General features: G+C 50.0%; 1 protein-coding gene across 1 annotated transcript in view; it reads right to left on the bottom strand.

Annotated features, from left to right (window-relative positions):
- Positions 1–9,060: 9,060 nt before the first annotated feature.
- LOC149364494 (lactosylceramide 4-alpha-galactosyltransferase-like) overlaps positions 9,061–27,599 on the bottom strand; it is a 166,930-nt gene continuing 148,391 nt past the window's right edge. The window contains exons 2-6 of the mRNA XM_089574452.1: positions 14,458–14,641; positions 13,328–13,395; positions 11,942–12,240; positions 10,369–10,572; positions 9,061–9,504 (exon numbers count right to left, since the gene is read on the bottom strand). Coding sequence (XP_089430578.1) covers positions 9,061–9,504; positions 10,369–10,572; positions 11,942–12,240; positions 13,328–13,395; positions 14,458–14,594 — 1,152 coding nt within the window. The 5' untranslated portion in view covers positions 14,595–14,641. The remainder of the gene's footprint in view (positions 9,505–10,368; positions 10,573–11,941; positions 12,241–13,327; positions 13,396–14,457; positions 14,642–27,599) is intronic.

Here is a 27,599-nt window from a genome sequence, read left to right as displayed (position 1 = left end):
AATTTCGAGAAATAAGATGACCACAGCAGGCATAGGACAGGTTTCATTGAAAGGATATGCAAGAGGCCTTTTTCTTGCAGTGGACGCGAATAGGCTGCTGATTATCCGGTCTTGTTGACGCCAAATTCAGATGATTCCATAGAAGTGTTCTAGCATAGCGTTTGAGTCACTTATGACGTCACATCGCTGTTCCGTTCTAATTCTCAGGGTCTTCCGCTCGAAGCAAGCTCTGTGTCACGTAATCATTAAACTTAATAATCGTTTCTAATACCATCACATATACCCACCCTCTCGATGCCGTACTTTTGCTCTTATTAGGATTTTAATATCAGCTGGCTCACTTTGTCAGTTACTAGGGCGTGCAGCACATGATAGCTAATTACTGTCTGAAGTTAATTACTGAGCACATGTCCATCTTATTTTCACGCCCATAGGGCCATATGTGGCAAAAAAGTCTCGGTGACATTAACAGCGTCCAAGAAATACTGACTCAAGCTGAAGTGCTGTGCAGGCGCAGAAGAAATTATCTGTGTACAGAAAACAATCGGCGCCAGCTATCAACTTTCTTCTCTTCAGATAGAATGGCTATGAGTTTTTCTCAGGGGCTGTCAAGAAAATGTGTTAAACAAAAAAAATCTTCATCACATTCTCACCTTCTTGACAGAGCTTATGTAGGACCAATTTCACTTTTAAAGGTCGCAGTGAGGGACACCTGTTTTTGTAATTGGTATATTGTCACAGGCGAGTATAAATTACCGTTTTAACATGGTTCTCAGCATCATACTCCCGCCGCGGATGGCTCTAATAAATTGACTTTCGCATTCTACAACGCCATTTGCAAAAGCATCGCGGGCAATCACAATCCAAAATTTTGAAATTATAACTTTTCTCATCCCTGCGCTGCATTCCGAAAAGTCTTTCGGCCCGGCGTCACTCGTAAGATTATTCCTGCGTTTTCTACAATCGACAAAGATATCTTCCAGAGCAACTTGAAACTTCCGAAGTGCATGTTCCTCGATCTCTTGCGTCTAGCGCGTCTGGCGATGTGTTTTTCACAGCAGGAATCCGAAGACCTACCCAAAAAGCACCAGGCTAAAGATAGGTCATCTTCTCACAGTGAAAGAAGGCAAAGAAAATTAGCGCAGTCTCGAGCCACGAGAACCGCTCGCGCCAGCAAAGAAGAAGCTGCTCTACCGTTCTCAAGCTGTACGAGCAGATCGATTGCGATTATCGCCTTTATTTTCCTTGTGCGCCTCGACTTCCGCCGAAGCTCATGGATCCCCCATCCAAGAGTTCACTGGCGTCCGTGCATTCAACGACGCACAAGCAGAGAAAGCGCAGGAGTGTCTCTTCCTCCAGCAAGAAGAGTCTGAGTGCCGAAGACCAGCGCCACACCACCTCCGCGGTCTCGGACATGTCCGTCCAAGACGTCATCACCCATGGTATTTCAGACACTGAGAAGAAGACACTCCCAGCGCGCCCCAGGTCGGAGAAAGACTCTTTGTCTCTACACTCTCGCGACCCAGCAGCGAATAGCATCGAGCCCGTCGTCGATGACCGCTCCCCGACCGCCATCTCTGCGCATGACAACGCGCACTGCGATGGGCAGCTAGCCTCGCATCGCCCTGACCTCCCTGAGAGACCGACCCAAGCTGAGGAGCCTCTTTCCCCGGACGCCCGCGCAAAGCAGTTCGCTGGCTTTACCCTCTCGTCGCTCCGTCGCCGCCAGTCCCGCATGTCCAGGGAGGAGCCGCTTCCCATCAACGAGTCGCAGCAGCAGCGAGACGCAACCCGCTGCATGGCGCACGATGAAGGCGTCTCACCTGCGCGATGTGCCGTCAAGGTGGCACCCGAGAGTCACTTCCTGCAGCCTGCTGATGCCAGCGCTCCCAGGAAGCGTCGGCCACTGTACAACGCGGTAATCATCGGCGTGTGCCTATTCAGCTTGTTGGCGACAATGCTCATCGTTGTCGTCGTTTTATCCGGAAATCCCGCTCCACCCGCGAACGTTTGCTCGACGCACGAATGCCAGGTGTACGGCAAGATGCTGACGTCCTCCATCGATGCCTCGGAGCGACCCTGCTATAACTTCACGCGCTTCGTGTGCGGAGGATGGCAGCGCGAGCACCAGCTGAGCGTTCGGGAGAAGCTCTACGAGCGGGCCATTGAGCGCATGACCCGCCTTGTGCGCACCATCGACGTGCCTTCGTCGGAGCAGAACAGCGTTCAGCGGGCGGCGGCCGTCTACCACAGCTGCAACAGCGTGTTGAATGGCGAAAGGGATGATCTGGAGGCCGTGAAGTTATCCCTGCTGGAAGCCGGCATCACGTGGCCCAAGCACAACAGCGGGAGAGACGTGGTTCGCACCCTGTTGCACAGCTCTCTGAGGTTCGGCTGGCACGTGATACTGCGCGTGGTGCCCCGATGGTCCGGACAGAGGGTGACCTTGCTGGTTGACCCCGGCGGGGCCTTTCACTTCGTTGTTCGACGGCCGCGCACAGTTGACGCCAATTTACAGGTCTATTTTAGACGGCTCAGGGACATCTTCGGGAGCACCGACAAGGACGACACTAAATTCGAAGACGTCGTTGACGCCGAGAATTCTTTCCGCGACAAGCTGACCGCTGTCTACAACGATCGCACTGATTACCAGGACTTTCCCGAAAGGACATTCCTTGGGCTCGGGGACAGTCGGTGGGTCGAAGTGCTGAGAAATATGAATCTCACTGTCGCCGAAAATTTCCAAGTGCTCACTACAGGACGACGCTTTGTCTACGCGTTTTTCAACCTGTGGGACAACTACGGCGAAGCGGGAGCGTACAGGTTCACTGCCTGGTGCACCGTCCAGGTGGCCGCCCTTTTCGCGAACCGCGAGCTGGTGCTCAATTACCACAGCGGCAGCGTGAGGAGGGCAGCGGCGTACCACGGCGCCTTCTGCGTCACCGCGGCGTACACGTTCTCGCGTTACGCCCTGTTAGGAAGCTACCACGCCGAAGTGCTACGGGGCTGGACGCGCCCCGTCGCCGAAGCCATGACGCGAGCCGTGGGCGACGCCTTCCTGAAACGCCTGTCCCGGTGGCGACACTTCAAGAACAACATCGAGGTCGTCGCCAATTGGTCCTCTCTGTCCAGGGCGTTCAATGGTTTCGACGCCGCCAACGACCTGGTGCTCGGTCCTGCTGGCTTCGACATGACCACCTCTTTCGTCATGAACTGGCGCAGGTCGACGCTCGTGCCGAGCAGCTTGGACGACATGGTGCTCGTGGCAGCCATCAACTCGCTCGAGCTGTTCGCCCTCTACATCGTCGGGGAGAGAAGGGACTTCCAACTGCTTGCCGCCGCGCTCTCCTTCCCGCTGTTCGACCTGGGACTGACCGCCGCCGTCAACTACGGCGGTCTGGGTGCGCGCGTGGCTTGGGCTCTGGGCTTGCTCTTCCTGGCGGCGTACGGCTCCGACGAGAGGTCGAAGGAGGTCATCAGTCAGCTGAAGTCGTGTGTCGCCAGCAAGTCGCGCACCGAGGACGCGGACGCGATCACAGCCGTGGCAGTCACTGCGGCCGCCCTGCTGGACGCCTTCGAGGCCGACACGGAGGCCTCCCGTCTTCCCGTACCGCATGTCCAAGGCTTCACCTCAACGCAGCTCTTCTTCGTGGCGCTGTGCTTTACGCTGTGCGAGGGCAGCGATTCCGCAGGGTTGGCCGGCGTCTGTGACCGGTCGCTGAAGCACGTCCATGGGTTTGCGGAAGCGTTCGAGTGTGCCAGGGGGTCTCCCATGCACCCCGCTCAGCGATGCGACCTGCCTTAGCCTCGCTGGCGTCTTTTTTTCTTTGCAACGCTCTATTATTATTGGACATTAGCCTTTTACTTATCTCTAGTTATACTTTCTTCCGAATGAGCATTTGAGTTTCTATTTTTCTCAAAACTGTGCAAGCTTTAGTTTTTGTGTTACCTGTGTCAGAAATTAGAGCAGGGAAGCTATTTTGCGTGATCAGGCGTTATTGGTTTCGTTGCCTTGTTCTCTGGGGCTCGCTCCATCAGCCTATTTCCGAAAGTGAACGCAGAAGGTTGTTACTCCGTTTCTCCGTCTCCTAAATGGCGCAATACATTTCCGCTTAGTGTAACAAGCACTTCATGAACTTCTTGCCGCAGAATCACGAGATTTCCTTTTAGTCAACATGTGAGTGTCGTGCTCGCGGCCCGAAATCGCTGAGGGATGCGACGCCTAGCGTTGTCTTAATAATGCTCATTTTGCGTCTGTTTCACATGTCCTGACACTGGTTGCTTGAAGAGTTGTCGAGAGTAATGAACAGCAAGGAAGGGCTTAAGGTTCGCGTTTCAATTTTTTTCTGTTTACGCTTTGTCGGGTTGTCAACGTAAACACAAGAGGAGGTGTTCATAACAACTATTTTAGAAAGTGACTGATTTTGCAAGTATTGGCCTCGACTAGTAGTTAAGGCCGCTTGTATTGTGGCGCTGCCCAATACGCACCGCCTTGCATGCACTGTGTGCTGGAAATTAAGATAAAGCGTTTTTGTGGTGCTGCGTTTTGGACTGAAGTGAAAGGACGTCACTGTGAACTTGATCGTGAACTCTGTCATTGGTATGTGTGGACAATAGCGCAGCTGAGCCGACACTACGGTGTTGCTAAGTGAACTTTCGCTGGGAGCTTCTTCCGCAATGCTTGCCATTAACTGTTGCCTATAGGCGACACCGGCGTCTTCTTTAGATACTGCTTCACTTCGTTACGTGGGGCAGTCGTAACGGCAGGGGCCCGTTTGACCGCCCGGCACTTTGAGCGGTGCTATATTCAGTACTGCAGGGGGTGAAGCCGTATAAGAAAATGGCGTGTAAGACTAAAGCCTCTGCCTCTGCCTAAAGCATGGATGAATTCAGAGAACATGTTTCTTTCCTTGCCTCCCTTGTTTCACGTTATCGCTCATTCGCGCGGGTAGGACGATTTTCCATTTTTTTCCACATACACCATACTCTCTAAGAGACTGCATTTAAAAACTCTGGTTTTTATATCCGTGTAAAATAGATGTTCGTAGTAATGAAACGTCTCCTTGAAAAATAGGTTGCGTCAGTCTCGCAATACAAGCACTCATCTAGTGCATTGGCGGTAAGATTTGAAACACCTGAGTGCGGCGGGGATTTTATGGAAGCCAAATACATGGCAGCGGCAGCGCTGCGAACTCAAGGCGTTCATTGAGCTTGCATTTATAAAGTTACCGCAATAAAGGGAGCAACCGCGAATATCGCTGAACCCATGCTGTGTGCTGCCGAAAGCGGAGAAAATGGCAGTGGTTTAGCTCTGGTTAAACCTGGTTGTGTTGCGAAAGCAACGGCTGCCTGGTTAAGCTTAGGATTCGCTTGTGGTTAGGCGTGGTTAGGCTGGCGAAGCGAGCGCCGGCGACGCCATCTGGCGAAGCGCGGCGGCGGCAGCTGCTGCTGTTGCTAGGCGACGGCTCAAGGTCATCCGTGGAGTCGCCGCCACGGCGAAAGTGCGGCCACGCTGAAGAGGCGAAACGGTGGGCGTAGTTTTGCTTTCGCAACAAAAGCTCCGGTAATCAATAAGCTTTGAGTCTCGCGATGTATACGAAATGCCTCACAACCTCGAGTGTACCGGAATCTCAGAAGGTTGCTCAACATTATATTAGTTCATACAAATGGGGATGTCAAGAACATAGAAAACTGCAGACCCAACAGCTCACTGTCCGTTGACTACAATGTAGTACTATGGTAATCGCTAATACACCCCCGGTGCAAGCTACTGACTGCACGTCTAACTTATAGCGATAACGTCTGCTTTGAGACAGGCTCCAATGGAGGATGTGATCAATCCACTTATTATGGATGCATTTGCAAGCGGCCCGTCTGCTTGCATCGACATCCTCATGATTACTCTGCTCGGCTTGTTCTGTGCACAAGCGCTTTAAACTCTTTACATGCGAGCACTGGTGCGGCATCGGCGTTCACTTCTTCCGTGCCTGGGTTGAATGCGCCTCATTACTCCCTTTCTATGTCTGTCTCGCCGCACTTTGCGGGGTGGTACAAAACTAGCCGTATACACACGAGAGTAACTGTGCTACGTAACCATTTAGTCTGGAGATACATTCGCAGAACCTATGAGTTCGCGTGGCGCTGAAAATGCGAGCTTGGTGTGGATTTTCTTCCTTGGTTTGAAGCTTAGAGGGGGCCTCATTCTATTCATTACATCTTTGTAACATTTTATTTAGAGAGTAAATAAGAACATAACCGTCAACTATTTATTTAAAATACCCTAATAGGCTTGCACAAAGTAGCCCCTTCGACAAGCCAACTTCAAAGCCGGTCCTTGATCAATAATAGTATATTTTACAAAAAAAATCTAGTGGATAATATGAATCATTCCGTATATAAACCATCCGTAATCCTTTCGCCTCATTTACTTGAACTCCTGAGTGTGACCATATTATGTAAACCTGGCATCTGTGAGCACACGCTAACCTGCACACATTAGCGCACCGGTTCGCAGGAAATATTCACTATTTACGTTATTTTTGTTACCCAGTAGGAGAAGTACAATCATGAGAAATATGAGGAAGAACAAAGTTTGAGCATTTATTTATGGATTACTCCATAATTATGTGTGACAAGCACAATTTTTGCCGTTTTCTAACTTTTTCCTGTTTTCGCATAATATACAAGAGTCATTCTCAAATTTAATGAAAAAATAGCCTGAAAATTCGAAATTTTGTGCAAAAAGTTTGTTACCTCTAATATTTCTCACCTGTACTTCTACGCACTCTTTTTATTCCATTCTGTTGCATAGAACTGATGAAAACGAGCGCATCTAAGGGCGAAAGAACCGGCAGCTGCTACCACTTCGAGACGAGACCGGCCGCACGAGCGTGCTACATAAAACCGGCGTTAATAACCTAATAACCGGCACCCACCGTTTCCGCAGATCTCGCGCGAACTCGAGAAACGAGTAAATTTGGGGCGGCGAAGACGAGATAGCGACCGCGTTACGGGCTCGATATATCACCCCCCCCCCCCCCCCCCCCCCTTCTACCGCCTCCATCCACTCATCCCTGTAGAGTTCACTCCAAGTTCCCGACGGGGGCACGGACACCACAGCACCTGGAACCAAACTGCGGCGACGAACACGCTTCCGGTGGCCCCGCGTGGTCTGGTCACGCGTCACGGCTGCCAAGCTTGTTTTGAGAGAGGGTGAAAGGTAATGAAGAAAAAAAAATAACTGACCAGGGCACGGTATTCATTAAGACAGAACGGCGGAAGCCGAAACAGAAACAGAGTTTTTTTTTTTTTTCGCGTTTCTTACTTTTACCGCATAGAACTTCGGCACACGCAAGCGCCAGATGTTTGCAACTTGGGCGCCTATTGGCAGCTGTATGCGGCTGTTGATGCAGGTTGTTCAACAAGTCTAATAGCATGTCTAATCTGTGCGGAAACTTTGTTCCTATTTATTCTTAGACATCATGATGCAGATAAGTAATGAGCCTGCGTCTTATCTCAACTGCTTATCCCAACAGCGTTGTTCTTTTGCACCTCTCTCTTCCTCTCCTCCTCCCCGCTGCGGTGCTTATCAGAGGTGCTGTCGATAATTAAACAAGCAAACAACCAACACTGTGAAGTGCGAACGTAGCATAACGGTAACGTATATGCAACAAGTGAACGAAAAGGCTATGTTGATGTGCTTTCAATCAAAAGTAAAGGAATCGCGCAGTCGTACTACGGTTAATGCCGCCTTTGCCAAGAGAAATCAAAAGCACGGCGCAAGCGCACGTTTGTACGAGCCGAACGAATGTATGAATGAGGAATGTTCACCTGCTTAATCACTGTACGCAAAGACATTTCCGATCATTTTACAGCCAAGATAAATGTTGTTTCAATGAGATTTAGAAAGCGCAAAAATTGTAAAATATCCGGACACCAAGCGCACAAGACCATGTTTTGCAATTCGTAACAAATACTGAAAGAAACATGGCCATTTAATTGCTACTTCTGCGGCGGTTTGCCGCTCATGGAGCCAATATCAACGTTATTCAGCTCATTTATATTGAACCCATGTCAAGTGCCGTCTCCTTCGCCATAAGTTCGATTCGAGAGAACGCGAGTATCGCTTTAATCTTGGCTGTCCTCCATCAAGGCCATGCATCGACTCTTGCTTTGGCACTGCCTAGCGCACGTCAGTCATGTGCAAGGTCACGAGCTCCACTCGAGGGGAGACTGACGAAGACTTTACGATGAACCAATTCGGCCTCAAAATGCATCGTAAACTTATGCAGCGGTATTATTTGCTTTGAACCGTGATATATGCAGCCGTGGGATGTTATAAATTCTGTACAGCAAAAGGAGGTAAACAAACCTCAAGGATCGTTTATGGGAGTTTAATCTTAATATTAATATTTATAAATAATTTATATTATTAATATTTATTAATTATTGCAGTAAGCGTTTATTTTAGCTTCTGTTCTTAGCAAGCTCAGGTGAACATAATCCGGGAACCGCGGTGAACAGAGAAGGCCTCAAGGTCTTCACAGCGGAGTGGCGAGTCAAATTTTGGGGACGACATAATGGCGTTGCGGCAGATGAAAATAATGTGAAATTAGCAAAAAATGGTTTATGGTTTAAGGAGGTTTAGCGTCCCGAAGAGATTCTGGCTATGAGGGACGCCGTAGTGGAGAGCTCCGAATTAGTTTCGACCACCTGGGGTTCTTTATCGTGCACTGACATCGCACAGTACACGGGCCTCTAGAATTTCGCCTTAATCGAAATCCGACCGCCGCGGCCGGGATCGAACCCGCGTCTTTTGGGTCAACAGCCGAGCGCCATAACTACTCGAGCCACCGTGGCGGCTCACCGGCTTAGTGCACAGCGGCTTACTACACGGGCACCGAGTCTACAAACGATGTCAGAACGCCTTTATCGGCAGCAACTACAAGAAACAAAAAAAAGCCCGCAGAATCACGGGCCAAAACAATGAGCGCGGGTACGGCTTCTCGCTCCGTCCCAAAAGTCCACCACCCCCGCCGTTCAGCTTCGAACAGCTCCGTGTCAGAACCCGCCACCCTGCCCGACTGAGAGGTCGAGCGAGCGCGGACAGAAGTCACTCGCGGCGCGCCAGTAGGCGGAAGCCCAGGCGGCCGAATGGTTGGCGCTGACGCCGCGGTAGAAGCACACAGCGTGGCTGGTGCGGAGCATGTCCCAGTCGCTGTCTCGGCAGGCGGCGAACAGCTGCTTCCAGGCGGTCCAGGGCACCGGCATGAGGACGCGCGCGGGCAGCACGAGCACGCCCTTGCAGCGGCGGCCGCTGTGCGCCAGCGGCGCCACGTTGTCCACGCCGCAGCGCTCGAGGAGCACCTCCCGCAGCAGATCGGGCCCCAGAGAGGACCTGCGCGCCGGTTCGTAGTCGCTGGCGGCGCGCTCCATCACGTCCCGCAGGAAAGGGTGGCCCGCCTCGAAGAAGAGGAACTTGTTGCCCACCGAGTCGCCCTTGCGCTGCGAGGGAAAGGCCGGAATACTGTAATTGTATTCTGCTGTTCGATATGTATGTACCTGTTATTTGGATGCAATATCACCACTGCTGTAACTGTGTGCAGAAGGGGCTGGGACCTTTGTCAGGCTGTCTACGCCTTTAGTGCCAGTCTCCCTCGCTTTGTCGAGAAATAGTTTTCAGCACGTCAAACGTTGCGGACGTGTTGTCCACAGGACTAGTCATGGGTTAGTGTTCTGATTAAAGCGAATGCGTCAAGCACAGACTGAGGGTTGGAGGTCCTCACGAGATATTACGTGATTCCAGATCGAGAGGAAGGAGCGCTGAGTGCGGTTCTCAGGAAATCGGTGTCCATCTCGCCCACTCCACAGATGGTTTTCGAACTTCGCATAAGAAATAAGAGCCATAGGCATGCGCACATCTCTTCAAGAGACGAGCGGATGGTTGGCTCCGTTCCCTTCACCGCTCCCTTCCACTGTGATCACACGCCTATCGACGTCCGCGATCCTACTCACTGTAGATCAGGCTTCAGTGGGCACTCAAACCGTAGCACAATTCGGATGACAGCGGCGCTAATGGCTGTCGCCAGCGGCTGAACGCGAGCACATATTGGTTTCTGACCGGAACATGGAAGCTACGTGCGCAATACCGTTGGACTTCACACAACTACCGACTCAGTACCCTGCAGTGAAAAAATGGTTAGCAAGCCCTGTCTCAGAGGGGGACTGTACGCCCACTGCGTATTTGCGAAAACGGTACGCTGCTAGCTGCCTTTATCCTGTACATTAGGAAAAGTGCACCCAAATTCGCTTACGTTATTCCTTACATACGGTATCAGTGAAATCGACATCGCTCGTAAGGAGGCTCACCAGCAGCTTCTGCGAGACGCATCCCTGGAACTCCGAGAGCGGCTTCATGACTACAATGTCATCGTCCAGGAATACGCCGCCTCTCTTGTAAAGCAGGGCCAGCCGCAGGGCGCCGGACAGGTGCTCCTCGTAGAATACGCTGCGGTTAACCCCTGCCGACGCGTACCACGACTCGAGGGGTGTGTCGCGGAACTCCTCCGAAGCCTACGTCAAGAAAGTGGTGTGTCGTCGACTCAAGACAAGAAGCGAAGAAGATATTTACTGGGCGTTTACCCTTTCTTTTGCCGTTTTATTAGTCCTTCCACAAGGAAAAAAAAAAAAAGAAGTGAGAGAGAGAGGGAGCCCGGACCAGCAGAGCTTTGCCGGGCTTAACGGGAACCTGAAACGGTTTTTCGAGAATTCGAGGTTATTCAAGAATTTGAATCTATCAAGCTTCTAGATAAACCATGCAAAGTACTTTTGCACTAGCACTTAAAATGGTGACATAATCGTCGATTAAAACTATGACGATGTTTAGGCTTCTCCTCACTGCGTTGGAGGAGCGCGAGGAAACTCAGCAGTGACGTCATTGTTGCCGAAATTTCAATGTCCGCTGCTTACGTCTGCATGCTGCTGTTCGTCGTCAGATGGCGCCAAACAATGCATCGTAAGCTTCACCTTCGATGGCGTCGGTTTTCTTCCATGGAATAACCGTTTCTTCGCTGGAAACGTAGTGCCGTCATACGTGACGTCATTATCGGGGCCTCTTCCCGTCGCTGTGCACTTCAGTGAAGCCTGAACGCCGACGACGACTTTATTCGGCGATTACGCCACCATTTCAAATGCTAGAGCAAAACGATTTCGCAGGTTTTACCTGCACATTTCGCACATTCGGCAACCTTAAACTCATCGAATTCTAAAACCGCTTCAGTTGCCCTTTAATGCCAATGAAAGGTAAACGAGAAAGAGCGAAACGTTTAAAGTACAATGAAGACACGTTCTAAGGAAAAATATAGGTTAAAGAAAAAACAACCGTTGCGGCAATGCGGATTTCAGCGACAGCTATAGTAGTGCGAAATGCTGATGCCAGTCGGAGCGTTTAATCAGTGATTGGCATTCTGGCCAATAAGCGAGTTACGTTGTCATGGCGTCATGCGTGACAACATTCCAGTGTGACAAATCAGCGTGACGTTATGAACCTGGTTGGTTAGGCCAACGACACCGGCGCCGCATAAAAAGGAAAACATGACTAACAGCTATTGCTGTGAAGGTCACTACAGCACGTCCACTGCAGCACTTCAGAGAAACCTGCTTCATTACCAGCTGGGCATGTGGAAGGGATGTGGAAGAAAGAAACTTACAAAAAGTGAGCGCGTCGTTTAAATTTCGAAGTTAATTTATTTTCTTTACAAGACAGAAGGTGGCTAGGGCAAAACGCTGCGCGAGTAGACAATGACCACGAGATCTCTTTAACGAACGATGTCGTTATTCCTGCCAACAACGCCATCTCCGTGCAAAAAGCCTTTAACAACAGCTGGTGCTGTCAAATGACCAGGATTCCTCCGGAGCTCTTCAACAGGCGCCCGTGGCTCACCTGCACGCTGCCGAAGACGACGTTTGGCAGGGAGCTCAGCATCCTCACGAAGGGCCCGTGCAGCCAGGAGGAGTTCACGCCTCCACTGGACGCGTCGCCCGTGGCGGCGAGGACGTGCACGGTCCACTGGGGGTGGTGCGCGGCCGCGGACTCGACGGCGCACGAAAACCGGGCGCTGACGTTGAGCACGTGTCCGACCGCCACGAAGAATATGTGCGGGCTCACGGGACGAGCGCGCTGTGCGTATGACGGGTGGCCCCCTGGGAAGAGACGTGAGGGAAGGACGACGTCCAAAAGAGCTCGACAGCGGCTCGCTGGCCGATGCACTTACTCCATAAAAGGAAGTAGCAGTACAGCAGGGAAGAGGAGTCATTCAGTGAGACGGCGAGATTTTTAAGGCGAAAGCCTTTAATGGCTCATACTGTCGTCTGTTAGCAGAGGGTGTCACACCTTTGGCAGCGTTTCACTCGTGCTAACTCGGGAACTAAAAAAGATAGGAGGAAACGAATGGCTGCTTAAGATAGAAGAGGAAAAAATGAACCTAGAAGCCACGTTTGATGAGTGTAGAGTAATTAATTAATTATAGTTAAATATGTCAAAATTGCGTCGAAATAACGCAGACGTCGATATAGCCACGGGAACGGTGTGACGTCACATCCACCGGAAGTCGTCACGGCATAGTGAAAATTGGCACAGAATGGTCGGGAAAACGCCGTATTTGTGTCAAATCAGATGGGAAAATGTGTAATTAAGCGTAATTAACACTTAAGATCCCCGAAAGATGTATCCGAAAGGTGTATAATTTGGGTATCGATACAGCCACGGGAACGGTGTGACGTCACATCCACCGGAAGTCGTCACGGCATAGTGTCCTCGGCTTACACCTCTCAGCACTTCATTTGCCAAAGTGCCCTCACAATTTTTTCTTCGTTAGCGTTAGGAGGGTGCGTGCAAGCGCGAATGGCGACCGCCGTCGCGCGTGGCGCGTGTGTTTTATAATGAAATTATACATTACCTTGGATATAGCAAACTTGATTAGTATGCCACTCCAGTATAACGAATATTAGTGCGGTAACATCGGATACAACGAACCTAAATGTGCCACATCGGGTATAACGAACTTTAGCGTGTCAACCTCGCATATACCGACCATTTTGACGCTAACACATTCGTACGATCTACCGAGATCGCCTAAGAGATTTTTTCCCCCACTTTCCATTGATTGCGGTGTGCCGTCATCGTACTAGTAGAATCATCCCTTTTATCTGAACGCCACCTGCTATCAGGGCTTTAACTTTGGATTTTGCTTTCAATTTTTCGACTGACTCTACCGCGTAAGCCAAATAGCAGGTTTGATGAGAGCGATAACACTGATTTGCGGCTTACCTATCCGAGATGTACCGTTGAAGGTCAAGTACGCAGTAATCACCAGAACAACTGCCACTGCTGTGAGCCTGAAAAGTGAAGCGTCAAAATGTGAAATTTCGGCGTCGTACGAGCGTCTCCACATGTGAAAAAAAGGACATAGAAGAGGCAGGAAAGCGTCTCCAGAATTACATTGTGACAGGATAACGAAATACCTATGCGGCTTAGAATGCGTAGGTAAGAAGTGTTACCTCTCACATCTCTCCACGCAAACACAGTGAGCCGAAAGCTTAGTTATACATGAATAATTTCAGGTGCACAAGCGATGAAAAATCCCAAACACTTCGTCGTATTTTGACTGCTTTGACTGGGCAGTCGTCCGAAAAAGGCTGCACTTCACTATCAAGTGAAATGTGACGGAGTTATTACGCAGGAAACCATTTCACTATCAAGTGAAATGTAACGGAGTTATTACGCAGGAAACCATGCGCAGTCATTGGATAGCTCGCCTTGTAGCCGCTTTCTGATCCAATTTGCACCGCGGAATATCTGAATGGTCAGCGCCTGTTATAATGGGGTGCTAATTAAAAGTCAGCAAAAAGGACGCCTAAATCACTGGTACCATACCCAGCAGTCACCATGCCACCAGTGCACGACAGATGTTTGGGTACAGCATCGCTGCTGTCGCAGCCTCATCGCACGCGACAGTCATCAAGGCCTCCAACAATTTTTTACGATGATACCTTTTTGCACTTCTGTCTTCAAGGAAAAAGGGCGACGTTGCGTCTTTTAACTGAACACCCTCTCATTCACCGCCTGTTGAGAAGGATTTGCTCTTAATCGCGCGTTGGGGCTCTATGACACCCGCAAATATCCTAAGCTTAGGCTGAGTGAAGACTCGAGTTCCTCTCGCTTTCAAGAGATTGACCCGAAGCGAACTCGTTGGATTCAAATGTAGTTAAGGTAGGTCTTGACTCAGTTACGCCCATCAGGCTGCGGACTGAGTTGGGCTGCAGCCTCCCTATCGCTTAAACGCGCCGTGGGTGCACGCAAATTCAGGTAGTGTTATTCCCCTGGTCTTCCCTGCATTAAAACATGTTTGTCAGGGTAGGATTCACTCCGGAAGCAAAATGCAGACCCTGAAACCTCACCTTCCGGCGAACCGACGGAGCTCGTTGGTGCAGGACACGACACGTCTCCGGATGCTCTTCTCGGGCGTAGCGGGGCGAGTAACGAAGGCCACTGGCCGCGACGGGTTCTCGACGCACAGCAGCGGCGTGTTTTCCATGGACGCTGAAGGCCGGGCGGGTCAGATGTACGTCCTTCTTGTGCTGCCTGCAGAAATGGTGGAGACACGCGAGCACTGGGAACGTGCACTTCGTCGTTCTTTGTCTCTAGCATCCGTCACACGGCGGTTACTAAGGAGAGAAAAAGAGGAAACTATTCGAAAACTTCTCGGTTCCCCCAAGATAATATCAAAAGTGACAGTTGCATTGCACAGCCTTTGTGGCGGCGTTACAATACAAGCTGACGCGGATCAAATTTTAAAAGCATTTGGGAACCGTGAGAAGAAGCGGGGACGACGCCAAGAAAAGTCAGGAGACAAGGCGTGCTTTGTGCTGCCTGTCGGTTCACGACTTCCGCGTTTCCTTGCGCGGTTCCAAAATACGTTCTGCATCGAGTCACCTACTGGCTCGCTTGTCTGTGCTGACTGTCCAGAAATTACTTCAACGTCAAGCACCATGACATCATCAAAAAGATGCCTGCGCAATGGCTTCTCCGCGCGGAATGGCGCCCCGTGGCAACTGTGTAGCATGGGATCTCACATGGTTCCCTACACTGCACGAAGACTGTGGTCCGGAGGCCTCCACTTTTGCCACCCCGTATCCCCATCCACAGCAAAGAACAACACCGGCCCATTTGACCCATAGCAACAACAGCTTTTCGGTTTCCGTTTAGCAACCGGAATTTTTCTTGCCTGAGCATGTATCACGTGGAAGGCAATCACGTTCGGCAGCGAGGGCTAGAGCAGCCAACGTGCTCTAGGAAACACAGCAACAGACACTAAGTTCGTGCACCGTCCGTCCTTCTGCATCGCTTGTACTGTAGATGGGAAACACTCTTGCCAGCGCAGCTCTGGCGAACCTTTCGTTCGTCAAGAAGCACTGCTCATTCGGTGAGAACGGCCAACACGTTCTTTACGATCAGGCGGTTTTGTATAGTCTGCGAGAACTGAACAAGGATCAATTTGCTACGAGATGGTAGGGTGTCACAATTGGATCCTTAACGACTGATAGGCAGCGCACAATTACTCAGCTCTAGCAAGACTTGAACGATTGCTTCCTGGATGATATGTAGGCACCACGGACTTAACTCAGAGCGCACTTAGATATGCAGCTGAAAATCATATGCCTAATGCTTTCTTACCTCCTACAATCTTCAGAATATTTAAGGGCACCTGACGTGAAATTCGACTCAACAGAGCAACGGCGCAGGCACCATGCCGAATTTTTATGTTGGCATACGTGACAAAAATGTGTTCTCTTTACTTTTTTATATTATTTTTGTTGATATCACTTCACTGCAAGCCAGAAAAAAAAAATGGGCTATTCGCTTACACTCGGAATAAACGCTGTCCTTGCTGAAGTCGGAAGCCTTTGAGGGCGATCAAAAGCAGAGATACCTTGACGTTCACTTCGCGCGCCATCCGTCACTCCCTTTTCGCTGAAGACTAAGGTTGCGAAAGCTATGCGACCTCCACCCGAATGCGGAAGACTCGTGCTAAATCGGGAAGCTATCGCTCGTTTGAGAAGGGGCATCTGCCAAGTAGGCCTTTCTTATTTCACTCCGCGTTCCAACAAACACCGGAGGCCAACGAAGACGAATATCGAGGTCGCTACCACCTTATCAAAAAAGAAAAGGCCGCAGAGTGAACAATTCAGGCTAAGAAGAGGATGCCAGATCGAACTAGCGCAGGACGCGTAGATGAAAGGTAAATGAACAACAAAGGCACGCAAATTTGGCAAACAAACAGGCAGCCACTTTCCGAGCAGCGCCTCAGCTGCGCTGGAAACGCGAAAACGAAAGCAGAGCCGGCCCCGGCAGACGGACCGCCGGCGGCGGTGATTCATTGTCTCGGAAGACACTAGCACTTGGCCGGAGTGCCGCTCGAGTTGGCGGCCGTCTAGACCGGCCGGCAACGCGGCGGACACGTGCCAGACAGCGTTAAAACGCTCTCGCATCGCCGGGCATGTCTTCTTGCGCCGCGCACGCCCGGCGAACAGCGTCAGGGTCAAAGGCCGCGGTCGCTCCAAGACAAAGATGCATTGAATTAGGAAGCCGCGCAGCGCCCTCTTCTGGTTGAATGGCGGTGGCCGGAGGATGTCCAAACCTCCTCCTCCTCTTTCCTTTGCTCCTCTCTCTCGCCTGCCGGTCGAACCCTGCTCTTGACAGCGGAAGACGCGAAGCCGGCTTCGCCGCTTTCTTCTTCATCCGCAGTTGTTTCTTCGCGACGTGTTTTGTACCGCATTCTCGGCACGCGGCCTGGCTCTCACTCGGCCGCTGATGAATGGTGTGTGCGTGCAAACAACGGCTTGCGGCGTCCACGGCGAAACCGAGCGCGAACACAAAGGTCACGGCGCCGCCACTTGCATGGAAATCGTTTTCGTCGTCGACGCTCGTGTTTGTTCGCGTGCGCGGCGCGGGTGCGAGGGTGTGGAGAGGAGGGAGCTCGCCAACGTTTGAAAGTGTGCAGTTGCGTGGATGTGGGCCACTCGGCGTCTGGTTTGGCGCACTTGGAATGTGCGTGGGTGGCGCTCTTAGCCTAATAGGTTGTTGGCTCGCATGTTGGTGAATGCGTTTAGGACACGCACTGCGCTCATGCGTGTTGTGGTGCTATTGTGTGTCTGCACCTTCGAAACCTGCCCCGCATATGCTTATCGGAACTCTGCGCTTTTTTGGCACTGCATGCAGTGCAACGACGTTTGTTATTCTCTATGGCAGGGCGTATTGCTAGCCTCTCCGTTGCTTCTAAGATGGCTTAATTGGGGCTGGTTGGTGCTGAGTTTCATAGGAGAGCTGTATCTACAAGGCATTGCAGATTGAATAGTACGCAGCAGGTTTGTGGTCCGGTTTCTCTAGGTGGCCGCTATTCTCGGACCTGCTGCCTCGCTGCTTGCTGTCCATTAACTCGAACTTTACCCTTTGCTAATACAGCTCTGGACAATTTATGAACGTCGACGAACCGTTAAAGATTGTTGATTAGGATAATGTCTATTGATTTGCATTTCCTGTTATAATGATATTTTAAAATATGAATGCAAACACACGGTGTGGCTTACGTTATTCACGAGAGGTCGGCTATGCCTGTGAAACAGGAATTCTTTGATGGTTTTCGGTTTTTAGTTTGGCAAGGCACAGTGAACTCCGCGGGCAAAAAAAAAAAAAAAAAACAGGTAAAGAAGTCTACAGCGCTTCTCTGGGTCACAAGTCCAGACTCCACTTTCAGTCCTGCCTCAAGCACGTAAAAGTTGACACGCCCAGAAAACGTCTTAAGCAGTGTAAATGCAAGACTCCGACGATACCACTTACATCACTGACACCTATAGTGATGTCGTCCACGTCAGGTTTCCGCTTTCTAAAATCTGAGCGCTACATGCTCGGGCAGTTGTACCTTATATAGGAATTGTACTTTATATAGGAACTTGCTGTACATTACTGCACCATGATCATTACCGACGCACCGTACATTAGCAAATAATTATCATCACCCAGACTGCGTCCACTGCACGACAGATGTACTCTCCTCTGAGCATTAATTAACCACCTTATCTATGCAAATTTCCCAACCACATTTCCACTTTCGGTTGTTGATAACAGGGTCGCGAGATCGAATACCAGCAGCGGCCGCCACATTTCGTTGGAGGTGAAGCGCAAAAACGCCCTTGTGCTGGGCGATCCTAGCTCTAAGACGCCTAGAGGCGGTCTAAATTAATGTGGATCACTCCACTATTGAGTCCCATAGACCATATGCAGCTCTGGGACGTTAAACCCCACATACAAACGGCAAACTCGCCCCCCTCTACCCCCCTCCCCATGTCTCTAGCCGCCCACAGCTACTTTTCTTTTTATATTGAAAACCACTTTCACAGAGTGTCAGTTACATCTTCACACGTTATGTTCCGGCCAGCTCAATTTCCTGTACCCTTGATTTCAGCCAGGATCATTATTAACTAGACATTCCTTACCCACGCCGCTCTCTTTCTGTTTCCTAATGTTAGTCAAAGTATTTTTCTTTCGATAGTTCAAGGCGATTTCCCACATCTGTCTTCTTTCGTGGTATGTACGTCCTTTCGCAAAGCTATATGCTTTCATTACTGGAGAATTTTTCTCGGGGTTGATCATTTCATGTTCATCTACTGAATATTTCCTTGTGTTTGTTTCAACGTGATTAGAAATTGCGACAGCTAAGGTGCAACGCTGCTTAGGCCACTCATGCATCTCGAATGTCATCAGCAGCAAGGGTAGCATTTATAACTATTGGTCCCAAACTCTAGCCGAAATAAATATGTAGCCCTATTCCTGCTGCGCTGCTCACAACTCTCACGGCGCTGAGTTGGGCCAAAATACCACAACCTGTTATTTCACCTGTACCGAGATGCACTTCTTCATACCACCCTAGAAAAACGTCGTATACCCACCATGGTTTGTTGGTGGTCCTTCACGCCCACACCTTTTATCGAATTAGGCGCCATAACGACCGAACCCCAAGCTGCCCCAAGGATGTATGTCGGCCAGCGAGCGGCCAACGAACCGAATAAAATTAGGCCCAGCAAACACTCTTCCGTGGCGTATAGGCATCGCGTGTTGCGCGACGGTCGTCCGAAAACGAAACCACCGCGATGTCACACATGTATCGGGCCGCTTTCTCAAATAACAGCCCCGCTCACACTCCCTAGTCTTGATAACTACGTGATACGCGAGCCTAATGGGAGGACAGAACCGCTCCCCTGCATGCGTGCTTCGTGTCCAGAGACGATGAAGCTCCAGAAAGACGATCCCCTACAACAATGAACTCGCTGTGTGTGTATGCCCCGTGTGTTCTCATTGTTATACCGTTGTACAAGCAGCGCGCGCTCTAAAGATGCATGCGCGCGCATAAATAAGAGATGAATCACCGCGCATCAACCACTTGATACGCCTCGCGATGGCTCGTCCGGGGAGCCGCCCGCTAAGTAGGCTCGCGCTGAATTTTGTGCGCCGACGGCTTTGGGGTGTGTGTGCGCTTGAGCGAGTGTGTGTGTGTGATTACAAGGCCGCTGTTGATTGATGAGACTCTGCCTCACATGCGACAGGTAGGCCGGTCGCATCTCGCCTGCAGAGTGCCCTGGCTTAGGGAACCACCAGGTCAGGGTCTCCTTGCCGACGCTCGGAGAGAACATCGCTGTACGTACTTAGAGCACATTTACCGGGCCACCCTTGTGGCGGCAAGGATCAAGGTTCTAATTTGCGTCCCGCGTAAAAGTGGATCGCGAAACCGAGCTCTTGCGTCGTTGTGCAACGAGAGCATTCGCGAGGCAGTCCCTTGGCTGACTGAGTGCCTGGGAAAGAAAGCAGCTGGTTTCAATGGCACCAAACGTTGAAGTTTATATTAATACGAAAGCATTATACGGCTCTGTCGCGTCAGCAAAATGTGTTCACAAATTTGTCCTCTCGATTACGCCGTCCTCTTAAGATAAATGTGTGAAAGTGTGATTGCGCGCAGATAGTGTGTGACAAAATGTCGCCGTGGGAAAAATTTGGTTGATGAGGTGTAATTAGTTAGTTAATCAAACGCGAAAAAAACGCGAAATAACTGCACTTAGACGTCAAAATAGCCATAGCCGTCGATATAGTACATGGACGTCAGAGCAGGCTCGGACGTCGATATAGTATGTGGACGTTTTGCTTTCGCACTGCTCAATGCGGGTCGCCGCAGTGATCTCGAAGTTTTTGTTGTCATCGACGTTGCTGCTGCTGCAGCGCTACTCAACGTAGGTATTTGATAGCGAAGTTTAGTCCTGCACTCCTTGCGTTTCATCCGTGACGTCCAAGGGGCATTAAGTTGACATCATTTTTGTAACTCCAACAAAGCAGTGAAGAGACATATAACACAGCGGCTGGTTCCAGTGTTGCTTTGAGAGGTGTTGTCTATACCGACTTTAACGCACTCGTCGGACAGCTGTTGCACGTGGGAGACGATAAGTGGTGAGGTGTCGGCTGCAGCGCCACGGCCAACTGCGGTGGATGCTAACAGAAATTCACGCCTCACTTCGAAGACCTGGCATGATGCCCTAGACGCTTGAGGTTGGCTGAGGACGCTCTTGTGAAGAGCTGTACGTGTCCGCCTGCATTTTGTTCTTAAATGAGTAAACACGGCTTGTAGGGGCGAGTATTGTGTCCCACGGCAGAGATCAAAGGCACGGCACCAGTAAAGTGACTGATAGTTAGACACAGCAGTCGGAATAGGCCGAATGGATAAAAACCTGTTTCTTTCTCTTTCTTACTGCATTTCTTGGGGTCCATTATTTCACAAAAGCGTTGCTATTCAAGTCTGCTCACTCCGTGTCTGCGATGCAGTTGCGAATACGCAAAAGCTTGCGCTTAAGCGAAACCGAGGCCCATGTTTTCACCATTCATACGAATCCTGCGCGTAGACTGCATGCACACACCGACAGTACATTGACCATTTCAAGCCCCCCCCCCCCCCCCCACCCCCTGCCCCCCCCCCCCCTCCCCCCCCCTCCCCCTCAGCACCACGACCGCACGATGTATATCACACCAAACTACACCACGCCGCACGTCTTTCCCACGGGGCCGGTCGTTACGAGCCCATATATATATAGACTCAGACCAGCAGCCCGCATGGCCATGAAACGGCAGGTGAACCGCTCGCGACCCGTCTGCCATGTATGGACGCCGTATAGCTCCGCATAAAACACGCTCAGTACAGGCTGCGACCCTTGGTAGAAAGAAACCTCGGCGGCGCAGTCAATTCACACCCGCACCAACGCTCGGGAGACTATAGAGACAACGCGAGAGCATCGACCGGCTCAACTTCTGGGACGACGTTCTGTATAAGCGGCCGAGTCTGCTCGGGTCCCTCATCAACCGTCATCATCCGCTCTAATCGGCACCTCGCTCGTTGGGTGCGGCCGCGCGTGTGATTTAATTCTCGTCCTTTCGCGAGGCCATTTAGAACCACGCAGCACCCGATCTCACAACGAAAGCCGCCAAACCGTGCTCGCACTGCGGACCCACCCTGTCGGTCACACCTCGGCATCCCCGAACCTCCTCCGGCCACACACGTACGCACGCACATACCACACCTGAAGAAGCAGTCAGTACATAGGCATACGCTCCTGTGCATCGCCATTCGGAGGCACCATTGCATTAGTCACGGCCATTCGTGTCCGTGAGAAGTTCACGGGCTTGAACTTGCAGGTTGCTTTGCAGCGCTACGCACGTTGCAAGCCATAGAGAAGACGCTCCGTTCCAGTTAAGTAGTCGGGTTGGGTGCACCCAGAAGCGCAACTACAGCTGCTACACGGTTATCGCTGGGCGCGTGCCGTCGCTTCTAACCCGTCGCGGCCGCGTTATATTTAGTTTTCCGTAACGGTGATGAGCGATTGCGCGGGCGATATATGTAGTGTTCTTTTTCCTCGGAGCTAGTTAAAAGGACTATTCATAGTATAGCACCAGTCAAGCGTTTCGAAGTATTTGTGACTCACCTTGCAGAAACGTGGGCGAATCGGGGTTCTTCCTACTTATAGATCTTGCGGAACAGCATGCTGCTCATGCTGCAGTTGGTTGATCGCGGTTTTCGCGGGCAGATTCAGAAAACGCGCTCGAGATCTCTCGCTTCTACCAGTGCAGTCCACCGCGCTCGGGCTATTTCGGTCGAATGGTCACGCACTGCTAGAGCCGCTTGCGGTGTTCTTCAGCCGCAACGGGTTCATATTGGGAGTTTATATAGACGCTTCGCATCCCTACAACCAATTAATCTATTCTTGAAGCATCGAACTACGTGGTTCGCCAATCAGAGCAGTTAGCCCGGCCGTTCTGCACGCTGGGCTAGATATTGATCCGGGCACAATTATAAAGTTTGGGCTAGCCTCCCGACGTAGATCATATGAGTGCAGATGGATTCTCTACCTGCCTCGAAATAAATGAGATCTGGTGGCTAAGAGACGAAATCGCGGGATAACCTGACTATGTCACGCTTCAGTGCTCAAGTGAATGAACAACGCTGACTTGCGGAATAAAAATAACTCGGAAAATAACGGTATATCCATGCGCGCATGGAAACAAATGCAATTTAAAAGTATGGCAGACTGCAAACGTGAACGTTCCTGAAATGAAGCCAAAGAAACGCTCAGAGAAGCATAGCTTGTGAAGCACGTGTGGGAAACAAGACGCGTACACTCGCTAGCAAATGTAGGCAACCCTTCCTTTCGCTAACTTCATTAGAAGTTTCTTACACTAAGAAATAATTACGTAAAAGTACGTTATAGTTACGTTTTTTTAATCGTAATTACTAGGGGTGTGCGAATATTCGAAAATTTGGAATATAATTCGAATATTATATTTTTAGTATTCGTATTCGATTCGAAATCCAAGTATTCGTGTTGTTTCGAATATTCGACCTGACGCGAATATTCGTATCTAGCCGAATATTATATTGCGAGCATCGGCGTTCATTTCGGTCCGCAAGTCCTATCCACAGAGACATAACAACATGGCGGCGCCCAGAGCAATGCGTAACGTTGGGCCATGCAGTAGCTGACTGTGCTGGTGAGCTTCTTTGTGGCTATACCTGCGAAGCTGGTATAGTCAGAACTGTGCACAAAATACCTCGCAATACCTGCCAGTTCAGTGCTATGTCAGAGGGCATTTTTTGTGGCTGGAGAAGTCGTTTCAGCTAGAAGGAAACTACTTCTGCCAGACCGTGTGGAGCAGCCGGTTTTCCTTCACGACAACCTTTTATGTTCATCCCAGCAACGCGGTTTTGTGCTTATGGCGAGCTAGCCTTAATCAATGCTGTGTACTAGCCATATTCTCTGATATTTCCACTCTGCTCAGAATCATGTTCCACACTTTGATACTTTTTTTGCAGCCACGCACACCTTTTGTGCTCATTTAATCATTGATAGTTGACTGTGATGTTCTTGGGTGCTCAAATAAATGTTTTGTAGTGGTTAAATGCGTCTGTCCTTGATTATTCAATATTCGATTCGATATTCGGAACCAAGTATTCGTATTCGATTCGTATTCGAAAAATATGATATTCGCACACCCCTAGTAATTACCACTCCTTCCATTACTGATCTACCGGTACGTAACTACATAAGCACTGACGATTTTGTTACACCGGCGTCGTGTGTCCCAAATGAGACAGTTTCTCCCTTGCGATGCGGGTGTGGCATGGAGCACGCCAACGAGTAAACAGGCTGGGAATGAACCGTTAGGCGCACTTTCGGGAGAGGTGCGCCACTTTGGAATGGTGTCAACCGTGCAGTGCGTATACAGCAGTGTAGTTTATACGCCGTCCGTGAAGAGGCGTGTCGTCTCAGCCTCTGCGACGCCTAGTTGCGTGTACGTACGTCGAACGTGGGTAAACTCGGCTCCTCGACACGCCGCGACAATTAAATACTCGTCTCGACAACGCCCATGTACACGCCCGTGGGTTATAGGCGAGCTTCAGTTACTGCGCGAACGCTGCAGAGCCGCTGAAGCAGAAGCACAGGACACACTGCATTGAAGGCATGGCCTTGGAGTTATGCTTGCAACAGAAGCCGAAAAGGTCAACTTTACGATTCACAGGCCTTCGTACTGTGGAAGTACTAGCCGCAGCGAAGGAATGACCCTTATAAAAATGGCCTATAGAAGTATATAGACTTCTTATAGACTCTATCGCCTTCCTATAAGTATTTCTTTTTGTCTATTCATGGTCTATAGACTAGCATATAGACAAAAGTCTACTCAAAGTGTATGGCCAAAAATCTATAGATTGTCTATGACTGTCTATAGGATTTGTATTGCCTATAGGTTGTTCTCTAGGGTTTGTCTATAGAAAGTCTATAGACTTTATAGACAGAAGTATATGGACAGACGATAGACTGTGTAAAGAAACTTTTGTAAGGGTAATGCGCGTGTTGAAACGAGTACACATAGGACTGAAAGCTCTGTTTATAATAAAGCTTTAGTGTTTTCTTCGACATTAAAGCAGGCAGGCTCATGCGATTGATTGCGTGGCTGCAAGAGAACAATGAGGACCACTTCAGCGGGCAAAACGAAATAGAAGGGGTGTGCTGATAGTACTTTTTTGAACTAAATCGAATACGAATAATGCACCTTGGCTGTCGAATCGAAAACGAATACTGTTGCTTAAAACTAAAGCGATTACAAATCGAATATGACTTGAATCGAATTCAATTGGAATTGAATACGAATTGAATATTTTGTTAATATTATCTGTTTGTGCGAATAGTCTTACAAAACTATATCCACGCATAACAGCTGAGAGCTAGCTGTGGCGCAGTGGTATACGGCGCAGTGGTGAGGCGCTTTAGATTTAGAGATGTACTAAGACTGTAACTGTAACTACAAAGTCAGTACATTAACTCTACAACCGTCATGCTATTTCTATAGGAAAAATTATGTTTTGCCGCTGATGACGACAGCGAATAATCTAGCGCCACGTCTCCGTAGATGAGAGCGGAGAGAGTTGCGTATGAGCCATGGCCTCCGAGATCAGGCATCGAATCAAGACTCGCTGAGCAAGCTCTGCCATGTCGCCCAATCTTGGAGGCCACGTATTTGTATTTTAAACGATACGACACGAATAGACCCAGGCTGATCGCGGCAGCATTCTGTGCGACGTCGAATGTGCCCCGTTTTTGAGACAGCCGTCGGAAACTACAACGTGCTTTATTCGGGAAATCGTTGAAAAAGTATTAGAAAGCTTGAGAAAATATTCGATTAATGCAGAATACTTTTTAACATGCACTAATAGGAGAATATTAGATTGTTGTTAGTGGCTATTTATTGTTAAGAAAAATTGAAATAAATATGGAAGGAACAGATGTTGCTAGCCGCGGCATCGGCCAACGAAACCTGAAGCACTTGAGCTGCGGCTAGCGAGAATAAAAGGACAGGGAGAGGGAAACAAAGGGGGGAGCGATAGTAAGAATGGATAGTAGTAGTGCGGCAATATACACTATGTACAAATACAGGATATTGAAGTATATATTCGATTCTAAAATTTCGAATTTCGCACAGCCCTGGAAAATAATCGACTGGCACACGTCGTAGTCATTGGTGTAACTCTGTCGGTTGTAGAGCGTCGAAGGAATTCAGCCTCGAACAGACGGGTGTAGCGGGGACACGAGTCCAGCCATACAAAGGCCAAAGCAGACTAACCTAGCGCTATCATGATTCAGTGATGCAGTGTCAGTTCTGCAGGCACCGCGTACTCCCAAATGTCGCGTCGCAGGGCATTTATATCTTCATTAAGAAGCCTCTTCAGCAGCCCTTCCCAGTCGTTTCCTGGGCGGTACGCGTATGAAGGACTCGTCAGAGGAATCTAAAGTCATTCACCGACAGAGGGAACCCAGTGACGAGAGACGGCCCGGTGCCCTCGACCTTGCCGGGCTTTGTTTCCCGCCCATTTGTGGTGCGTCGGAAATCCGGCGTCAGGTGAGGCTGGAGGTTACGAGGTGTGGAGGCTGTGCCCGAGACCAGCCTGTACTAGCCGGTCGCGATCTCGTGTCTTGAAGAGCGGCGGGCCCTGCCTAGCCGTTTCTGAGAACACGCAAAGACAGCGCCCGCGGTATTTTTTGTAATGATGACGAGAAGCCAGTTTTCTCAAAGGCTGCCGCTTTCATTAAGAGACTCAAGATAGGTGTGTCGACTGCGCTCCTGCGCAGCTTTAGAAAAGAGCAAAGTGGTCCATCTTAAGAGCGCATAATTGCGCTATGAGCAGGCGAAGTATGCCGTCTTCATTTTTGTTGCACGTGATGATCTTTGTGGAATGGTCTAATTGTCGTCTTCGGTGGCGTGGCGTGTCTTGGAGGACGCCCTTAATTGTTGTTCTGATCTTCTGGTAAAACCTGTCACTCGTTCTTTAGGCAAATGCAGAAGTGACGACTTTTAAAGGAGTTCCAAGCTCGTGGCAAAGCAGAAACAGCAGAGCACTCCACCATATTACATCAACAACTCTTTGCGAAGTAATAATCATCGCTAATTAAAAAAAAGTTACCTCCACTGATTGATTATTTGAAAGACAAGGAAATTATAGCGCGTGCACACACACCACGCACACACACACACACACACACACACACACACACACACACACACACACACACACACACACACGCGCGCGCGCGCGCGCGCGCGCGCGCGCACACACACACACACACACACACGCGCACGCACGCACGCACGCACGCACACACACACACACACACACACACACACACACACACACACACACACACACACACACACACACACACACACACACACACACACACACACACACACACACACACCAGACTAATGCTACTGGCTGTGATGCTTTACAGAGCTCAGAGAAATCTAGCCCTTGATTTAAGGGCATAGACCTGTGGTCAGTAAATCCAGGCTGCACATGTAACTATGTTTAGTGAAAAAAAAAATAATACATGTGTCATCAAATTTTACTGCGGATGAAAGTGGATCAGCGGATGAAAGACGCAGCACAAATAACACTGTGTGGGCCACAACATCACGTACACACTGCAGAGTTAGTGATGGGGGAATTATGCGAGAAAACAAGCGCGCCTACTCCGAGACGAAATTAGCCCACGAGAGTACACACAATGACGCTAACAGCAGTAGACATTAAACCTCGAATGTAACGCAGTGAGTTATCAGGGCGCGCAGTTGTTACACTTAATTCGTACTAACTACTGGGGGAACCAGAGTCTAACGAGTTATAAAACCACACTGAGCGCTTTTCCCAGGCGGTGGCCCGTCTACAACACCACCTGTTTCCTCTAACCGTGGCGCTTCGTACGAAAAGGGGACGGTTCTCCGGTGCCAACGATCGCCCACGTCTAGCGAGCTTGCATGTCTGATGTGCCCAGTCCGCACAACGAGTCCGAAGCGCCCGGCGCTTTTGTGTACAGGTGTGTACTCGCGCGCGAGGCGCGACGCACCACACGTTTACAAAGCCGCGTACGGCCTACGCATTTTTCGGTTCGAGGTGGCG

This window comes from Amblyomma mixtum, chromosome 2, assembly GCF_055824585.1.
Source record: "Amblyomma mixtum isolate Tamu chromosome 2, ASM5582458v1, whole genome shotgun sequence".
In the NCBI taxonomy this organism is placed as follows: domain Eukaryota; kingdom Metazoa; phylum Arthropoda; class Arachnida; order Ixodida; family Ixodidae; genus Amblyomma; species Amblyomma mixtum.
The sequence above is the reverse complement of the archived record's forward strand: the minus strand, read 5'-3'. Positions and strand labels throughout refer to the sequence as shown.